This window comes from Amblyomma mixtum, chromosome 2 (assembly GCF_055824585.1).
Source record: "Amblyomma mixtum isolate Tamu chromosome 2, ASM5582458v1, whole genome shotgun sequence".
NCBI classification, from domain to species: domain Eukaryota; kingdom Metazoa; phylum Arthropoda; class Arachnida; order Ixodida; family Ixodidae; genus Amblyomma; species Amblyomma mixtum.
In genome coordinates, this window is record NC_143013.1 from 59,814,763 (window position 1) to 59,830,582 (window position 15,820).

Below are 15,820 nucleotides of genomic sequence, written 5' to 3' on the forward strand. Positions count from 1 at the left end.
TATCCGCGGCGCACTTGTCAATACTTTCCAGTATTCGTAAATAGTTGTTTTGGTGCCATGCGCGTTTTGGCGTCTGTCAGATGTGCGTCTTTGCCGGGCTTCCTTCGAATATGTAGTCCCCTATTCCCATCTGTCAATATTGGACCCTGGATCCGCATCTCAGCGCAAAGACCATTTCTACTTACATAGAGGACGGAAGAGGGCAAATACGGGCTGGTTGGTACATGTTTTACGAATTGGAAAAACAGCGCAATCAAAGACGAGACACAAGAGAACGACAAAACACCAGCGCTGGTGTTTTGTCGTTCTCTTGTGTCTCGTCTTTGATTGCGCTGTTTTTCCAATTCGTAAATAGAGGACGGCGCTGGTAGAAACACGAGTTTGCCAATTTTGAGCGTCGACGTCCCGAAGCGATCTTTGATGCGCGGGTCAGGAGTGAATACGCTGGCTCGTGTATTTTTTTACGGCGGCTGCACACTACCTTGCAAAGCGTCGAGTACGGCTAGACGCACTGTATCTTCGCAGCTTCTGCAGAGCACTATTCGCGAGTCCCTCACAAAAACGTGACCTCCACGTTCCCGTTGTCTCCCTGACAGAAAAATTAGCCATTTTCAAGATGATCCTAAACCTCTGGAGTGAAACATACGGGCAGCTCTGACAGTGTATTAAACCGCTTCGTTCGTGTTTTCACCGGATTCTGGCACTGCGATCGATCGATGTCTGAAAAATTTAGTTAAACCCTCTTGCTACCCTAAAATACGTCTTTTGGAGACCTCAGTCTAGAGGTGCGCAAAGCTGAATACATCGCGCGAAAATTATCGGGTATTGCGTCTTATTCAAGAGGGGTGTTTTCAGTTACTACATGATTTTCAACATCTTTTATTGGTTCACGACGCGGATAAAAATAGGGCCGATAAGTTACGTTTTAGATGCGAGAGGCCAAAACACAGCTACTGATCGGATCGGCACCATTGTATCCACCCACTTCAACGACGTCCTGCTCCAAGGTTGTTGTTTTTTTTTTTCGTTAGAAATGGTCGCTGTGCTGCGAATGAATGTTTTCGCAGTGTACGAACAAGGGCAGGCTGGTTTTGCATGCAGATAGAAAGGCTGCGCAGGAGATCAGTGGTAATGTACGGCGCAAAATATAAGAAATTAATTAAAAAAGGAATATCTGTTTTGGTAAACAGCTTTTTAGTTCGCCTTTCATTACCACGTATTGCGTAAAAATAAGGAACAAAAAATTAAAGCGTTCAATGAGCAGCACAAAACCAAGCGGTTATAGCTCATTTTGTTTTGCGACAAAAAATAATTTCACAAACCCAAATTTGGAGTCTTTCTGCTCAATAACTCGATTTGTACCTAAATTCGAGTTCGAAATATCGCTCCGTTTTTTAACCCGTAAATTTCGAAACACATAAAGCCAGAAAACTTAACGCTGTAAGTATATTGTACTTGGCAGCTTTCCAGAAAGCCATAAATCGCTACTGGCGCCCTCCAGCGACAACCATTTCGGAGCCCACCACGTAGGAGCTCTGGGGGCAGCATAGGAACACCACAACTTCTGCCACCTCCCGGGGCTGGGCGATGCGCCCGAGGGGAATCCCCGCGCACAGCTTATTGAGCACGTCCTTCGGCATGCCGTCCACGGACGGCGAGTCCGTCAGGCCTGGAAGTACGGCGTTGCAGCGGATCCCACGTGGGGCCAGCTCGGCAGCCATGGTTCGTGTGAGAGACACGACGGCTGCCTTGCACGCCCCGTAGACGGAGAGGCCCGGGGTGGCACCGTAGGCCACTCGACTGGAGACGTTCACGATGACTCCGTCAGTGATGCCAGCTTCGAGCATAGCTCGAGCCGCCGCCTGGCTCACCAGGAAAGTGCCCTGCGGAGAGGAGGAAATACACAGAAGTACTTGTATTTGGGCGTGTTGGTTCATAACTTTTCAGGAGGACACAGGGGCGCAATAGAAGACACGGACATAGAAGTAGACAGAGACGAGCGCTTGAGAAGTACTTGTATTTGGGCGTGTTGGTTCATAACTCGTCATAACTGCAAGCGCTCGTCCCTGTCTACTTCTATGTCCGTGTCTTCTATTGCGCCCCTGTGTCCTCCAGGAAATACACAGTTGGCCCCCGTCGACCACACACCCAGGATAGCCCTGAAACTATTAAGCTTACGTCTTTTGATTCAGATGTAAAGGAACATTCAGTTTTCACAAAAGAAATAATTTTGTTGCTATTTTTGCATTCAAGTTTGCGGTTATTATTCTTCCGAAGCAGAAATGTTTACGAAAGAAGAAAAAGTGTGCGTCGCACTCATAGTTATGAAAAAGTCACCGGTTCAGAGCTGACAATGTGTTCCCGCTGATATTGCAGCTACCTGCAAGGTTACGAGGCCCGTGTGCTGTGCGATGTCAGTGCACGTTAAGGAACCCCAGGTGGTCGATGTTTCAGGAGTCCTTCACTACGGCGTCCCTCGTAGCCTGAGTCGCTTCGGGACATTAAACCCCAATAAACCAATAAAGCATACTTACTTATATGAATATCGCCGCACCATAAAAGAGGTCTACCTTGAGCTCCGCCTCGACAAACGCCTTTACCCTCCCCCTCATCCATCACTCACGGTGCCGGAGTCTCGCCTTCTTCGGCACATTCAGATGAATGCTGTTATCACCCCGTCCCGCCTCTTCCTCTATCGCTATCGATCGGACCCTTCCTGTCCCAACTGCCCCTGTATCTATGCGGACCTGGCCCATTGCCTCTTCTATTGCCCGGCTGCTCAGCAGTCGGGTTCCTTCCCCCCACCCTCTCTATCCATCACCACCTGGCTCGACTGGCTTGGCGCTGAAGGGGAAGAAGAACAGCGGCTTCTGGTCGCCCAGGCGGTCGAAATGGTCGGCCTATAAATTTTGGTCGAATAAAAGTCTTTTACTACTACTACTATATCTTTGGAAGGATACGCTGCATTTAGAAGATCCCAGCTTATTAATGACCAAGCAGCCAGACATACAAGTTGATTTCTTCTGGAAACACAGATTAATCACATCAACACCGGAAATTCGTGTGCAACTGACTTTCACCATTGTTTTCAACGGGCAGGAAGGAAAAACTAGTGACAGGAGGAGTGGTATATCATGCGCAAATAATTTATTTCATCCGCATGAATAGAAAGATGAAAGCGGATGTTCAACTCGACTAGGCTTCCTGTACCTGACTCGAGCCGAAATCGCACGGATTTTTTCCGTTATACAGACCACCATATCAACGTGACTGCTCTCTCCCTCTGCCTACAAACAGATAGCCTGCGGCCACGCGAGTAAGGCCTCTCCCTTGGGTGACCAGCGGTGTAGAAATGACGTCATTCAGTTAGATTACTATTCGGCGCTGGCCATTTCTACTGAATGGATCTTCTGTGTCATAAACGCTTCTTGACGTAGTGCGGCACCATTGATCTTGTGGCTTCGTAATCAGAACGCAGGAAAAGAAAAAAAAAGGGAGGGGACACTTAAGCTCCGCCTTACGGGTATGATACAATAGCTCTAAGGGGTTAATGCCTGTATTTACAGAATTGCTCATTCTCGACTTTACATTCGTAGGTCCCTGGGAGTCCTAGTACCGCTCCCGGCGTAGTGGTGCAGCGGTTAAGCAATGCGCCACTGCCCTTCGATGAGAAGTTCTACCACCGGTGGTGTAGCTTGTGAGACCCAGGTTGCTTTTCCCAAGCAACCTCTCACAAACGATCATTAATTTAATTGTCACCTGCCATGGTGGTCAGTTTCCTCACAATCATCTGGGTAGGTTGTGATGACGCCACAAAATCACGTGACCTATAGGTGGCCCACCGATAGCTTGCCAGAGCCGCCGGTTGCTCCGGGCCGCCCGGGTTCGAGCCTTCAAATGGTCTCCAACGCAGACGCCGGACATTTTTTTTTTATTGCGAAAGCAATACTACTTGCACTTTCACGCCTTTGCCGTGCCGCGGTGGTGACCGCCATCGTGCCGCGGCGGTGACCACCATTGACCTTTGCGAAAGCAAAACTACTTGCACTTTCACGCCTTTGCCGTGCCGCGGCGGTGACCACCATTGACCTTCATTTGACCTTGATTGCATTAGATTGGATTAGGTTGGATTAGATTAGATTGGATTGGACTGGATGGGACTGGACTGGACTGGATTGGATTGTATTACATTAGATTAGATTAGATTGGATTGGATTGGATTGGATAGGAGTGGATTGGATTGGAGTGCATTTGATTGGATTGGATTGGATTGGATTGAATTGAATTGAATTGAATTGAATTGGATTGGATTGGATTGGTTTGGAATTGATTGGATTGCATTGGATTGGATTGTATAACCGATGCATCACCACGAGTCTAACCACATGCACCAAGACCAGCTACACTACCAGCTCTACCATGGCGTAGGTACGGATATGGCTTTCGCAATTACCGGGCTTAACCAAGCTAAGCCACAGCGAATTTTCTGTCTGACATCGGGGTATTAACGCTCTCGCGTTAAAGTTTAGGAGACCTTGAGACATCGCAAAGAGTGACAGGCTACGGGAGACCACAAAAACACAGAGACACCTAATTCCATGTACGTTGGCAAAGCAATAGCATTCCAAGCTGCTGATGCCGTTGCCGAAAGTGACCGGTGGAGCTTGCGAGACCCAGGTTGATCTTATCGGGCTCTTGTCGTATACCTCCTGCCATGGTTGGCAGGTCGGGGCTTCACACAGAACAATTTGGACTTCTGACGTCACTGTCCATCTGGTAACGTCGCATGCTCTCCGGTGAATGGAGGTTCTACTCTCTGGTGACGTCGCTACCGGGCTGGTGACGCCACGCTCCTCCAGCCAATCGGATTTCTCCACTCTGGTGAGGTCACTGATGATGTCACTGCCCACTAGCCAATCAGAATGTTTCTGGACATCGCCAGATGGTCACCGCCGGCCTTTTGCTCCATTGAGGCTTCCATTCTGTCGAATCAAAGTTCTGATGAAGCCTGTTTCGAGAATAAAGTGCACAGAGCAGTAGCACGGAGGGTCAGAGGGAAAGTAAAGGGAGATATTCTAAAAAACCCCTTACAGCAGTGCTGTCCAGGTTGCCCCAAACGTTATGCACAGATATCTGAAACACGAGCGTTTCTTGGGCAGCTAAGTACAAACCTCCGCAGCTCAGCTACGCTTGAAGCGCTATAGCCAATGGTTGAACTATGCCGGTCAAAGTAAACCGTAGCAGATCTTGATTTACTAAAGTACCCACTTTTACTTCAAACAGAGTAGTCTTCGGCTTACGTTTCGCACGTATCCAGACATTCGCTCAAGCTTAGTGCTGTCCAAGATCTCTTACCTTAAAATTCCCTCCCACCGACTGTTCGAAGATCTCCTCGGTGATGTCCAAGGCATCGGGCGTGTGCGGATGAATGTACCCGGCGCAGTTGACCAAAATACTGGCGGCCACATCGCTGATACTTTTCACGGCATCGAAAAGGCGCTCCACTGATGCTGCGTCAGTGACGTCAACTAGTACGGCCTGGTGGCCAAGTTGGTGCACTGAAAATATAAACAATGTTAAGGCCTCACAGCACATGCTATAACCGGTTGCAAGCGACATATTTTCCTAGCGTTAAATTCAGTTACACGTAACAGCATTAGATGACGCTGCGTTTCCTTGGATGATTGTTTGACCGTTTGGTTCCTTGGCGGTTTGCTTTATTATTTTTTTTTTACTTATCTGCTTTATTGCTTGTTTCGTAATAGCGAAGGTTAATACCTCTCTATTGCAGTTTTTATTGGCCTCTGGTAAGGGTAGAGATTCTGCGAGTCGATGGACCTCCACCCCTGCCTACACGTTGTTTATGGAAACGGCGTAATAACTGTAAGGCGGGACAGAGGGACCAAGACACACACTTGCGCACCGTTGTCCTGTATTAGTGCTATTACATCGTTTCCGTCAACACTTACGAACCAGTCGGTGTCAGCACTCTTCTAGTTATTTGATGCAGAGTTTTTAAGTTGCCTCCACCATTACTCTTTCCGTCACTAAATATGCGGAAAACATGTCATCGCTGCAGCAGCAGCAACACTGACCAGGCAATTTATGAGCCACGGCTTCGATGTTGCCAGCCGTGCGTCCAGCTACCACTACACGAGCTCCTTTCTCCGCCAGCAGCTGACAGATGGCGCTGCCGATGCATCCTCCTCCGCCAGTCACTATGGCCAGTCGTCCAGACAACACCCCTCCTTCGGCGGTCATCTGCGATATGAAATAGTTAACGAGTATGAAGAAAAAAATGTGCTTCGTGGACAGATCGTCAGTAAGCCTAGTGCAATGTATTACTTAACACTGTGTGCATCGATTTAGCGCGTGCATCCCCAAAGTCTACACACTACTACCTCCACGACAGGTCTAACAAACGATCAGGCCTACAGATCCAATGCCATTTCACGTAACCTGCCTCACACGAGGCAGGTTACTTATACTATTAGGAACTTTCGACTGCGACTTAAAATACACCTTTTTTATGGAGTCAAGACGCAGGAAGCAGTAAGAAAGCATCAACACACGCAGCGCCATTCACACGAGTATTGAGGGCTGGCTAGCCTGGAATAAACATAACGGTGGTTAAAAGGCCATAGGAGCGCCTCATTATCGGTTATATGCTTTGTTGTCAACTGAACAAAAAATGAACTTATATAAACACAAGCAAGAAAGATTGTCCGTCCGGCAGCGCACTCTGCACTAGGGCGAAAATCATACAAATCGAACTGCGCACCAGCTATCGTCAGCTGTTGCAAACATACTAAGAGATAGATCTCGCACCTGCAGGCAAACCCTTCGTGGCGCTGGCGTCAGTCTTAGCCATGCTGTCCGTCATTCGTGATAAGTGTGCAGGCGGCTGTACGTTAAGCATCTCCCAACAGCGCGAAACTACCAGAACGAGCAGAAAAACAGCGCAGCGCTTATCTCTTTTTGGTCATCCCGGTCCTTTCGCGCTGTTCGAAGATGCTTACCGAAATACTTAATACCAATAACTATTCTCATTAGGTAACCGCTACTTAGAGATCTTTGGGAGAGTAGACCGCTACAAGGGAAAACTCGCTGAGAAATACTGTGCAAGCACAAGAACCCTTCTACTTAAAGGAGAACTACCCGTGCAGGCACACTGAAGGGCAAACCGCTTACTTTTGTGGGGTACATTTCAACCCTTAGATACAGACTCAGCAGCGTCTGTGATTCTGTTCGCTTATATCAGACACCGGTGGGAAAGAGGCAGCGAGGGGTGTACGAGTTTCGAAGCCAGATGTCAAAAGGGGACGGCACGTGTACGCACTAGCGTGCCAGAGCTTTGCGCCGAAACCCATCCACGTGGAATTCGTCTGTGCGTCGCTCGTTTAAACGAGGCGCTCTAGCGCACGGAGTCCGGGGATTGAGGACAAAGCTCAAAATATTCGTTGCTGGCCTACCCGCCATTTCCTTTACGCACAGGCGTTCAAAACTAAAACGAAGCACGCGAGCCTTTAAAACATTGGTCTGCCTCGGCCGCAACGCTTATAAGGCGATGTCACAGACCATGTCTTGTTGGGTTAAGCCCGAACACAGGGCGACCGAGATCATTTTTTTTCGACCTTCGACATACCGCTCGGTTACTGACCGGTCGGCCTTGAAGAACTATAGAAACCAAATTTCTGCTTGAGTGTTTTCTTCTTTCAAACGATGCGTTAGTTAGCTCCCCGTGGTATTCATTTGGCTTAGACCACTAAATAATTTGTAATTGAATTTCGTCTCCACGCTGTTTCGGTTTCTGCTTCAACTGAATTGTGGCTGTAAAGTGTTGTTGAACTTCAAGTCACCTGAGGCACGAAAAAACGGCAATATAACCGCTGATACGCCGTTTGTTGTAATTCTAGCTCTTGAAGCAGGCTGCTTTAGTGCTCTTTTTTTTTAGTGAGTTAAAACTACGTATCAGCGTTTGTATATTGCACTGTTTTCGTGCCTCACCTGACCTTAGGTTCAACTACACGTCACAGCCATCGTTCAGTTATGAAACTAAAACCGAAGCAGCATGAAATAACAAATTCAATTATAAATTGTTTAGCGGTCGTAGACGAATTCCACTCGGTGATTCATGTATTCTAACGTCTAACGAATGATTTGAAAGAAGAAAGCACGGAATAAAATTCGGTGGTAATGGCCCTTTAACGCCTTCTGCCGGCCCGGCAGGGACTCAGAAAGACAGGGCCTTTTCCCCAAAGTTCGGGAGTAACCCCGTGGGGACAGAAAGGGACCGAGCTGAGGAGGCACAGTCTGTAGAAAGAAAACGGCGGTCAAAGTACGGGGGGTTGACTGCGTGCGCTGTAGGGCCAAAGTTCAGCAACAGGACACGCGACGAAGACCACCCGCTTCGGAGCAGTCGCCTGCACATCGTATGTGGTGACTGCTCACGGGACACGTCCTCCTCTAATTTTGTAGCATCGTAAACTTGGGTCTCTATTGTGCAGTTTGTGTTAAATCGCAGAATTATTGAAGTTTACTTGTAGTGTTCCTCCTCGTTCTTTTCTCTGTTCTTTGTTTTTGATTGTGCAAATTCCTTTACTCTTCGTTTTTTTTTTTGCCTTATTTTGTTCTTCCCTGTTTATAATGAAATGTTACTTGTTGACCTCGCATCCCCAGTTTTCGTCGCTGTAGCCGACGCACCGACACACGTACACCCGGCATGGGTTGACCTGCCTCTAAAAAATTAACGTTGTGTAGTGTTGGCTTTAAAAGCGACTGGTTAAGTGCGAAGTGGCCCCTGCGCCTCTACGGCTTGCGTCTGACAGCCGTTAGCAGAGCAGTTTGTGACAGGCGACCTTCAAAAGTAGGCAGGATGGTGTGTCATGTGTGCCGCGTGTCTCCTCTCTGCATACCTGCGCATTCCGCTGCGAGAGCGCACAGCGGGGCAAAGTTTCTGTCGCGCGGGTGATTTCGTATCACTTTTGTGGCACTGTACGCACAAAAAGAGATGGGAGAAAGCACTATTGTTCCTTACTAGCATTCCCTTGTAGTCGTGCTGGTTTCCTGAAAATTTATGCGTTCAAGCGTGTGTGCGGGGTTTGTTTAGCAATGAATATAATGCCCGCGTATTTCACATTGAACGTAATGCTCCTTTAAAGGGACACTAAAGGGAAATGCTAAGTCAAACTCGACTGATACGGTAGGCTTACCTGATAGCAAATACGCAATTTTCACCGAAAACAGCGCTTTTATAAGCAAGAAGCTTGTGTAAACTTTCGTGCACTGGAAGATTCGCGCAGCGGCGGAGAGTGACGTATCCATTACCTAACGCTATTTCGCCGTCTCGATGGGCAATTACCGTCGAAATACGAGGAAAGCAGCGCGGCGGGCACAGCCGACAGTTAGAAGGGTTTCGTAATGAAACCAACGCAAAACAGACGACGAAGAGAAAGGTTAGTCGCAAACACGCGTGGTGAAGCTTGAGTGCACAGTATGCGAGGCGAAAGATGATGATGATGATGATGATGTCCTTGTGCCATTCAGCCCGAGGACATCATCATCATCATCATCATCATCATCTTTCGCCTCGCATACTGTGCACTCAAGCTGCGCGTGGCCGTTGTACGCAGCAAGTCCAGGACCGGCAACTCTCAGCAGCATTCACGCTGCCTGTGCCCTTGCAACACGACCGGCGAAGCAATTTTGTTCTCACTGCAAAGTGTTCCTTCGTTTATTTTTATTACGCTCTTACTCAGACACGCGCATGCATGCACTTCCTGAACATAATTTCTGCGCAGTGGAAAGGTGAATATGCTTAGCTGAGAAGTACCCCATGTATGCGCCATCACCCCTCATTTGGATTATTGGGGAAAAAGCTTCCCAGCACGGGTCAACATGCACGCAGTATGCGAGGCGCTGGCCCGCAAGGCGGAGTTTTTGGCGACAACAACGCTCAACCGGCTGATGCGTGTCTGTCAAGGTTATGCGTGCATCTCCTGCCAACAGCTGTAGCCGGCAGGCGGCAGACTGCAGCTGGACGAAACGTACCCTATTCGTTTCGCTTCCAACCCGCAGGAAGGAATTCACGTTCGCAGAAATCGCGATGACCGCAGCAGTAAATCACAAGGGTCGTGTGGGATCGTACTTACTGCGTAGTTAGTCGAAAAACACGTGCTATTCGACAGCGCCATGCGCCATTTTGCTGAGAAACGGGCGTGCAGTTTTGCACTCAGGTTGTAGTGTTCAGTGAATGCGTAAGAGCGAGCTGCTGCTCGCATGCTTTCTATCGGTTCTCCTGAAGCATTCCTATACACTTCACGATGTCAAACAACGCATCGAATGCCGTGCGCTCGCGTTGTCGTTGGCAGTGTATACATGCGTGAGCACGATCAACAGTTTGTTCTGAAGTGTGCAGATGGCCTCGATAACATAACGTAGTTTCTTTTCCACTGACAGAGTTTGCAGCGAGAGGCAGCCGTACGCTATGCAGCGGACAGCTCCATATACACAGGGGTGGGCATAGGCGGCCTGCACTTGCATGTTGTCACCGTGACCACTGATCTGTTCACTTCCGGTTTCCGGCCGAGTTTCCGGTCTTTGACAGTGGCGCCTCTTATTGGTTGGGTTGCAAAGACGTCACACAGCACTTCATTTTTGGTTTGGTTTGGTTCGGTTTATGGGGTTTAACGTTCCAAAGCGACTAAGGCTATGAGAGACGCCGTATAGTGGAGGGCTCCGGAAATTTCGACCACCTGGGGTTCTTTTACGTGCACTGACATCGCACAGTACACGGGCCTCTAGAATTTCTTCTCCAAAGAAATTCAACCGCCGCGGCCGGGATCGAACCCGCGTCTTTCTGGTCAGCAGCCGAGCACCATAACCACTGAGCCACCGCGGCGGCTCTTAATTTTTCGCAGGTGCTTTGAATCTGAAAGCATTTCGGGAATTTCATCCGAGGTTTTCTTAGCAATGCAGCCACCTTTCCACGTATAAAAAACTCAGGCGGTGTTCCCGAGGAACAACCTATTCATCTTGCCTAGTTTGACAATTCCATTTAAGCAGGAGCCCGATGAGGCGATCTTCCTGTCACCTTTTGCCTTTTGCCTTAGTGTCATGATAGCTCTGTTTCGTGAGAGCTTCGAAGAAGGGAAAACCCTTCGAATTAGATTCATATTACAATGTATAACCGCATTATTTGGAGCATGTCATTGTATGTCATTATTTTTGACATGCATTATTTGAACTGTGCATTATTTGGATGCGCCATTACTGGCGGTATGAACTATTCGCAGCTTATGATAGCATCGCTTAATGTTCTGCCGCTGTAATTGCAATAAATAAAGAAGTGTTAGTGTCTGCATATACCTGTTGGGTCATCACTTCTCCACTTTTCGCCACAGGCTCATTGGTTCTGGTGCGCGTCTGGTGACCCGAAAGACGTGGATTCGATAACCGACAAGATAACTGACGTAAGGAAGTTTAATACGGAGAGAATTGGCATGCTTTAAAGAACAGATGTAGCCTAAATGCTGCGAAGAGGGAACTAGGCACCGGCAAAAATCACATGTGTGGTTAAGGGATAAAGAGGGCAATGTCATTAGCCACATGGATAAGATTGATAAACTAACCGAAAAGTTCTACACATATCTATACAGTAGTCTATAGTCATCCGCCGCGGTGGCTTAGTTGTTATGGTGCACACCTGCTGACCCGACCGACGCAGGTTCGACTCCCGACCGCGGCGGTCGCATTTCGATAGAGTAGAAATGCTAGAGCCCCGAGCACTGTGCAATGTCCTTGCACACTAAAAAATCCCAGGTGGTCGAAATTATCCGGAGCTGTCCACTACGGTGTATCTCATAGTCTGAGTCACTTTGGGACGTTAAACCTCACAAAAACCAAACATGCATGGATAAGTATCAACTGGAAGTTCGCCGTGTTCGAGTCAACGTCTGTCCTGCATCCCGGCCTTTTCATGTTTCTTGTTTCATGAAACATAATCACTTATACCCTATACTTATACCCTATACACTTATACCCTATTATACCCTTATACCCTATTGAACTTGTTTGGTTCTTTCACAAAAAAAAAATGGGCCGCTTTTCTTGCGGAGGTCAGCCCTAATTAACCCGCAGGTATGTGATCCGGCCGGTATACTACAGGAGAGACGTACCAATAAAGGGAAAGCGCAAAGGAGACAGGTGATGACGATGTAATGCAGGGAGCCGCGTACATGGTATTCGAGCTGGAATACACAAATGCGTGCTCACATCACACACACGCCAGTCCTCAAAAAAAAGGGTCAAAGACGCGCGACCTGGTACGGGTCACGATAAACACAGAAACTGCAGTTGTAAGTTCTGCATGAATCGGTGGTCCTGAATTTCAATTTATTTTCTCCAAATCCCACTAACTCCTCCTCGGTTTGTCCACTGGTTTCCAGGAAAGAATATTTCCGATTTTTCCTCGCATTTCCTGCTCACTAGGCACATGCATCTGAAAACGTGAAAAGACGAGGAAACGCAAAGCTTTCTGGGACTGTGTCACAGCACCACGTGCGTGGTCTATGCTTCATCGTCGTGCACTTTTCAGTGCCGTCTGTTTTATTAATCGTAGTCTCCATTCTCTCCACTATACCATTCAATTCTTGGTTTGGTTTGGTTTATGGGGTTTAACGTCCCAAAGCGACTAAGGCTATGAGAGACGCCGTAGTGGAGGGCTCCGGAAATTTCGACCACCTGGGGTTCTTTTAACGTGCACTGACATCGCACAGTACACGGGCCTCGAATTTCTCCTCCAAAGAAATTCAGCCGCCGCGACCGGGATCGAACCCGCGTCTTTCGGGCCAGCAGCCGAGCACCATAGCCACTGAGCCACCGCGGCGGCTTCATTCAATTCTTGCTTATACCAAGAGCATCCTTGTTAATGCTATGTAGGTTGAAAGGTATGAAATGTTATAGGCTTGTAAACTGCAGCACACATCGGCACTAAAGTATTACTAATCAAACAATGATTTTTATCTTCAATTTACGGAAAAAAGAATAGGAACGAGCGACGTCGCAATTATCTGTAAAGTTCTGTATCTCTAATGTCCGTCGTAATAGCGGGGGGTAAACTTGCACGACAATCCTCGCCTTTTACCTCAAGCAAGATATTTTTTTTTTTCGTTTTTTGGCTTTGCTGACAATTTGCTTATTCTCCTCTCACACAGACTTTAGAAACGAGGTGATGACGGTGTCATCAAGTTTGAGATGACATCATTGCAAGATTCCACAATACATTTTCATCCATATTTTCAACCTGACAATAACCGTTGCCTGATAAAGTAACACAAATAACCAGGCGCCCAGTTATCCGCAGCATAAGAAGTCATTGATCATTCGTCATTGCAAACCCACGTTGATTGGGGATTAACTTAATCGATGCTGATCGCAGACCTCTCATGGCCTGTAATGAAGACTCTACGGAAGAAGACCCTGAGTTTTATTCTTTATGGACATATCTTCACTTTGTACAATAATCACAGTTGGTTTAGAAAAAATAAGTGTATTTCGCTTTACCAACTCTGGCATCTTTTTCTATGTGAGGCGCCAAGAACAGCTCCCGTCCTAAGCGCCATGCTGAAATGCGGCAGTAAGCTCCAGTCTTCCTTCGATGTGGATCAACTCAGCCATTCAGCGAGTGGTCTTTGCAGTTGCGTTGTTTATTGTTTTAGTGTTGGTTGGGTTGGCGAGAAAACTGATATTAAGAGGTTTCCTAGCTAGTGGCAAGCGTTATCTGCCAGTGTTGTTCATGCCCAACACTTCCGGACAAAAGCATTTCCTAGCGGGAAACCATTTGTGAAGGCATTTTTTTCATATAATGTAAGATGTCTTTATAACAATCAATATGTTCGCTGATCACCCGACGGCAGTCTTGCATTTTTTTCTTCTATTAATGATTTTGCTGTCGTCAAAAGCGTCCCCATTTGTTTTCTATGGCAGTCTTAACTGTTCGGTATGATCGGGGGAAGCATTTTAACAGAAAGATTTTACTACATATCAGAATAATGGATCATTACTTCAATATTTCCTTCACAGTGTCTCACAATTTTTCAATTTTCAATTTTTTTGCCTGAGAATGGTGGACATGGCAAATACTCGACTGACAGTGGAATCTTACTCTAGGCAATAATGCCATATTTGTACATAAATATGTGTCACCACAAGAAATCTGCTAGGTAGGATACAGATCGGCCGCAGTGGTCATAAAATAGAGGGAATGGCATATGGTGTGAATGGTCTTTGATAACTCTCCTCCCGTATCTTATGACTTTGATTTGAAACGTAAGCTTCAAAAATAATTTTATAGTTTTCAGGAGTAAGAGCAATACCACAGCGGTCGTGTTATCACAAGTACTTTTATGATAAATTCAGGACTCATTTTTAAACAACGCGAACCTCTAATATTTGTGGAATCGCCTCAGAAAACATTCAGCTGTGAGCTACAAGGGGGCTTCGGTTTATTTTAATGGGCGTTTGAATACACTGCGCGATAAAAATTAACGCAGTTGAAACAGGCATGATAAACAGGCCTCCGCACAAACACTGCACTCAAATGGACGGAAAACGAAAAGAGGAAAAAAAAACAATAAAAAATGACGCATCTTTTCAAAACCAGACAGTTTTATCACTGCATTCTGTAGTTTACGCGCATAGAAAGATGTCGCTGCTACAGACATTCCACTTTTCTTTCTGTGGGGAGAAGTCAACGAGCTCGTAAAGCATGGGCATATACCTTTTAGATTCATTGAAGCGAACTTGAATATACGAAATGAGTTATCTCCCTTGTTTTGTCTCTCTTTCTCTCTTACTTCTTTTTATGTCAACACAGATATGACACCTGTGCACTCAGTTATATAGAGCGAGATTGTCCTCGAATGAACTCAGTCAAGTTTACACACATAGAAAGATGTCGCTGCTAAAAACGTTTCACTTTTCTTGCTGTGGGGAGAAGTCAACGAGCTCGTAAAGCATGGACACATACCTTTTAGATTCATTGAAACGAACTTGAATATACGAAATGAGTTATCTCTCTTGTTTTGTCTCTCTTTCTCTCTTACTTCTTTTTATGTCAACACAGATATGACACCTGTGCACTCAGTTATATAGAGCGAGATTGTCCTCGAATGAACTCAGTCAAGTTTACACACATAGAAAGATGTCGCTGCTAAGAACGTTTCACTTTTCTTGCTGTGGGGAGAAGTCAACGAGCTCGTAAAGCATGCACATATTATACCTTTTAGATTCATTGAAACGAACTTGAATTTACGAAATGAGTTATCTCTCTTGTTTTGTCTCTCTTTCTCTCTTACTTCTTTTTATGTCAACACAGATATGACACCTGTGCACTCAGTTATACAGAGCGAGATTGTCCTCGAATGAACTCAGTCAAGTTTACACACATAGAAAGATGTCGCTGCTAAAAACGTTTCACTTTTCTTGCTGTGGGGAGATGTGAACGAGCTCGTAAAGCATGGACATATACCTTTTAGATTCATTGAAACGAACTTGAATATACGAAATGAGTTATCTCTCTTGTTTTGTCTCTCTTTCTCTCTTACTTCTTTTTATGTCAACACAGATATGACACCTGTGCACTCCGTTATATAGAGCGAGATTGTCCTCGAATGAACTCAGTCAAGTTTACACACATAGAAAGATGTCGCTGCTAAGAACGTTTCACTTTTCTTGCTGTCGGGAGAAGTCAACGAGCTCGTAAAGCATGGACATATTATACCTTTTAGATTCATTGAAACGAACTTGAATATACGAAATG

The 15,820-nt window shown here is 46.5% G+C and overlaps 1 protein-coding gene across 3 annotated transcripts in view; it reads right to left on the reverse strand.

Moving 5' to 3' along the window:
* Positions 1–1,432: 1,432 nt before the first annotated feature.
* The window catches only part of LOC149359455 (estradiol 17-beta-dehydrogenase 8-like), an 84,013-nt gene continuing 69,625 nt past the window's right edge, over positions 1,433–15,820 (reverse strand). Inside the window, exons 1-4 of one of the 3 annotated variants that reach the window (XM_089571669.1) lie at positions 7,192–7,267; positions 6,096–6,261; positions 5,356–5,558; positions 1,433–1,883 (exon numbers count right to left, since the gene is read on the reverse strand). In XM_089571669.1, the coding sequence (XP_089427795.1) occupies positions 1,485–1,883; positions 5,356–5,558; positions 6,096–6,261; positions 7,192–7,206 (783 nt within the window). In that variant the 5' untranslated portion in view covers positions 7,207–7,267 and the 3' untranslated portion in view covers positions 1,433–1,484. The other 2 variants (XM_089571670.1, XM_089571668.1) reach the window with 2 other exon arrangements.